At 48.8% G+C, this 4,538-nt stretch overlaps 1 protein-coding gene across 1 annotated transcript in view; it reads right to left on the reverse strand.

Annotated features, from left to right (window-relative positions):
- ZNF408 (zinc finger protein 408) overlaps positions 1 to 4,167 on the reverse strand; it is a 13,854-nt gene extending 9,687 nt beyond the window's left edge. The window contains exons 1-4 of the mRNA XM_032167956.2: positions 4,116 to 4,167; positions 3,538 to 3,815; positions 2,131 to 2,192; positions 1,643 to 1,902 (exon numbers count right to left, since the gene is read on the reverse strand). Of these exons, the coding sequence (XP_032023847.1) occupies positions 1,643 to 1,902; positions 2,131 to 2,192; positions 3,538 to 3,815; positions 4,116 to 4,167 (652 nt within the window). The remainder of the gene's footprint in view (positions 1 to 1,642; positions 1,903 to 2,130; positions 2,193 to 3,537; positions 3,816 to 4,115) is intronic.
- Between the last annotated feature and the right edge of the window lie 371 nt (positions 4,168 to 4,538).

Below are 4,538 nucleotides of genomic sequence, written 5' to 3' on the forward strand. Positions count from 1 at the left end.
GCCCCGTCTGGGAAGTGGGGAGCGCCTCTGCCCGGCCGCCCCGTCTGGGAGGTCTACCACAGAGGCCATAAGCAATGTGGGGGCTGGACGTGGTGGCTCACGCCTGTAGTCCCAGCACTCTAGGAGGCCGAGGGTTGATCACTTGAGGCTAGGAGTTCGAGACCAGCATGGCCAACATGGCATAACATATGAAAAATATAACAGACAAACCAACCAACCAACCCAGCAACAACAAAACAGGTCTACCCTGGAGTCATACTCTAATTTTTTCTATTTTCCTCCCTTTCTGATCCTTTATCCCACTTTCTTTTTCTTCCTCTTCCTTCTCCTTCTTTGTCAAATAGAGGATTGAGTTATTATCATTGATCCATACAAAGTCCCTCTCTCATTTATTTTGTTTAATTCCTACCCCCCATTTCTATTCCCCGTCTTCCCATGTGCAACCTTCCTAATATGTTTGATATGCATCTTTTTGTTTGTATGTATTTTTAGAAAATGTTTATTGTTTTGTGTGCAAAAAAAATAATAAAACTGGCATGTCTTCAGGAAAAAAAAAAGAGTACAAAATTACAGTTAGATGAGAGTAAGTTCTGGTGTTCTATAGCACAATAGGGTGACTCTAGTAAATGATATTATAGTATATATTTCTAAATATCTAAATAACTAGAAAAGAGGGGGCTGAATGTTCTCACCACAAAGAAATGATGAATGTTTGAGGTGATGAATATGCTGAACACCATGATTTGATCATCATACATTGTACACATGTATCGAAACTTCCCTCTGTACCCCACAAATAATGTACAATTATTATGTATCAATTAAAAACAAAATAAAAAGTGCTCCCACTGGTCAAAAAAAAAAAAAAGACCCCCTTCCAGCTGGGCGCGGTGGCTCACACCTGTAATCCTAGCACTTTGGGAGGCCGAGACAGGCAGATACTTGAGGCCAGGAGTTCGAGACTAGCCTGGCTGACATGGTGAAACCCCATCTCTACTAAAAATACAAAAAAATTAGCTGAGGCTGAGACAGGAGAATCACCTGAACCTGGGAGGCAGAGGTTGCAGCGAGCTGAGACCATGCCATTGCACTACAGCCTGGGTGACAGAGTGAGACTCCATCTCAAAAAAAAAAACAACAACAACAAAACAAAACAAGAAAACCCCTTTCCACCTTAGCTCATCTGTAATATAAAAGAACCCCCACACCAGAGAGAAGAAACATGGGAGGCTGGAAACCCTGTATGTACAAAGCTTACTCTCTTCCTTACTATTCTAGGAAGCTCTTAGGAAGGTAAAAGTTGCAAATATCTATATTGTTATTCCAAAGAACAGACCCATCGCTCTTCAACAGAAAGCAATGAATGACAATTTATAGTCTGAGACTGTCCTTTGCCTGAAAATTCTAGCCTTGCTGTATCTACCAACCCTAGGCTATTCAGTCATAATCCTTACCCGATACTAATCAAGCCCCACCCTCCTATCCCATGTTGAAAGATCCACCTTAAAACAGATTTTGAAAAGCTACTAAGACTCTATAGCGTCCTTCCTTACTGCAATGAGCCATAAACTCTGCTTTATCTTATCAACAGGTTGTTTTGGTGGGGAAATTGCTGGGGAACCAGCATTTATTTGACACATACCTGTGCAAGGTTCTGCTGCATCCTCCCCAGGGGAGGCCACTTCCTGCTGTACAGCAGACTCCACTTCTGTCACCACTTCTACAGCTGCCTCTTTGTCCAGCCCGGGCTGGGTGAGAATTGGGCCCTCAGAGGAAGGCCGGGGCCACAGCAGTAGTTCAGAGCCTGGCAGCACCAGCTGGTACACTTGCAGATGGAGCCTCTCGCTGATCCGCACTGGGGCCACGTTTCCCTCACTCTCCAGCCTGCCCCATTGCACCAAGCTGCAAAACAAAGTAACAGCCAGCTAGGAGATGCTCACTATTCAAGTGGTCTTCCCCGAAAGCCCCAGTCCCCAAGCAGTCTGGGTCCTAAAGGATGCTGTGCCTTTGGAACATTCACTGCAAAAGAGCACTGAATAGGGAATGACAGTCAGCGCCGGGTTCCATCCCAAGCCACAACAGAAAACCTCAAAGGAACGAATATGCATGACACACTCTCCTCTGACTTACCCGGTCCAGCCAGAACTCTGCTCACAGGCACACACGTCTCCCCATGGGCCTAATGACAGGTTCTGAAATAAACCAACAAAAGTCCTTCTCAAATGTGTTCGAGGGGGTCAGGTAGGAATAAAAAAAAGAAACTAGATGAAACTTTCCTGGAACAAATTTAAGATGAAATTCCTGGAAGGTTAGAAGCCTCTGGTTCTCCTCTAACAGGACAGTGCTGTCTGATTATTCATTCAGTAAGGACCAAAAAGTCTGTCTCCTCACCTCCCTCCCAAGGGTATGGAGAATTACTAAATTGAACACATTACTGTCTTCCAGTGAGTACTAAACAGAAAAAGTAACAAGGAACACCAGCTTTTTTAAATGGTATTTATTGGGCCAGGCACGGTGGCTCACACCTGTAATCTCTCAGCACTTTGGGAGGCCCAGGCAGGCGGATTACTTGAGGCCAGGAGTTTGAGACCCGCCTCACCAACATGGTGAAACCCTGTCTCTACTAAAAATACAAAAATTAGCTGGGTGGGCTGGGAGTGGTGGCTCACGCCTGTAATCCCAGCACTTTGGGAGGCCGAGGCAGGTGGATCACAAGGTCAGGAGTTCAAGACCAGCCTGGCCAAGATGGTGAAACCCCGTCTCTACTAAAAATACAAAAAATTAGCAGATGCGGTGGCAGGCGCCTGTAGTCCCAGCTACTCAGGAGGCTGAGGAAGAAGAATCATTTGAACCCGGAGGGTGGAGGTTGCAGTGAGCTGAGATCGTGCCACTGCACTCCAGCCTGGGTGACAGAGCGAAACTCCATCTCAAAAAAAAAAAAAAAAAAAAAAAAAAATTAGCTGGGTGTGGTGGTGCACACCTGTAATCCCAGCTACTTGGGAGGCTGAGACATGAGAATCACTTAAACCTGGGAAGTGGAGGTTGCAGTAAAGCGAGATCATGCCACTGCACTCCAGCCTGGGAGACAAAGCAAGACTGTCTAAGAAAAAAGAAAAATAAATAAAATAAAATGGTATTGTGCAGTGAAACCTTTTATCTTCACTATTTCATCAGCTCCTCCATATAATCCCAAGAGAGCCACTGCTTTGTTTCACAGATGAATTAAATGCGGCACGTAATTTAACCAGCCAGGTGACAAGGCTGGAATTTGATCCCATGCTTTCTTAATTCCAAAAACCTTAGCTCTTGACCGTCCTCACTCACTGCTGACACTGTATGATTCCAGCTTTCAACAACTTTTCAAACCCCGATTCTTTAACTACTGCTGCTGAGAGGAGACAGTCCTGAAGAGAAGGGACAAGACTATCTCCTATCTCTTGACATACTCTCTTTCTTCAAATTGAAAAGCTGTCTAGAAATGTCCAAACCTCCCCTACATGTTCAAGGGCGGAGAGAAGTCGCTCTATCCTTCAATACCTCCTCCTGCCGTGGCTTTACTCCCTCGCCCTTCTCCTTGGAGGCAGACTCCTCTTCCAGCGGCCCCCACAGCAGGCCGGGCTGCAGGGGCTCCCCGACACACCAGACCCCCAAGCGCTGTTCCTTGGCGAGAGAGGGGCCAAGGGCCAAGCCCCGGGGAAGGCTCTTTAAAGCGAGAATGGCTCGGGTCGGCCCGGGTGGGACGTCTTTGAGGCCCTGCGTACAGCCTTCTCCGGAAGGGTTCCATCCTAAGTCCAGGCCTAGGCGCGGCTCGCGGGCTGCAGGGAGAAGGGAAGACGGTGAGGGAAGCCGCCCAAGAAGGTGGGAGGTGGGGAAAGGTGTGGGAGGAAACCGCAGGTCCAGCTGGGCCTGCGGAGCCCGAGGGACAGGTGAGGGCTCTAAGGGGGGCCCTGAAAGGTTTGAGGAGGCTCAAGGGCTCTTCAGAAGCCCTCAGCGACTCTGAGGGCACTGGAGGATCCTGGGATCGGGAGGAGAGGAGACTGAGGAGAAAGCTGACCAGAGAGCGTCAGATCCACCTGGGCCAAGGTTGAGGGTCGCGGACACAGCAGGTCACTCACCGAGTTGCAGCGCCTTCTTCCCCTCCGAGAGCAGCTCCTCCGCCTCCTCCATTCCGGGTCAGAAAGCCTCCCTACGCCGGAAGTGAGCGTCGTCTTCTCAGCTCCTCCAGGAAACAGTCACGGACTTCCAAATTTTTTTCTCAGGAAAGAAGCCTCAGAGTCGGACCTCATTGGTGCACAGGACTGGGAGCTTGGGAGTACTGGGGAGGCAGAACTCTGTCCGAGAGCAATGCGAACCTCGGATTCCGGAGGTGCACCGGTGATTCGACTAGCTGGGAAAGCGGAACTAATTGTTCCAGCCATCTCTTTTTGGGAGTGACGAGTCGGACTGTTATGCTGTTACCTCCCCGAGGCAGGCACTTAGGCGGGCATGTGCAGGAAGTGGGCGGGGCTCCTGGAAAGGCCGTGTTCGGGGCCGGAAGT

The sequence above is a fragment of the Hylobates moloch genome, unplaced genomic scaffold, assembly GCF_009828535.3.
Source record: "Hylobates moloch isolate HMO894 unplaced genomic scaffold, HMol_V3 SCAFFOLD_11, whole genome shotgun sequence".
NCBI classification, from domain to species: domain Eukaryota; kingdom Metazoa; phylum Chordata; class Mammalia; order Primates; family Hylobatidae; genus Hylobates; species Hylobates moloch.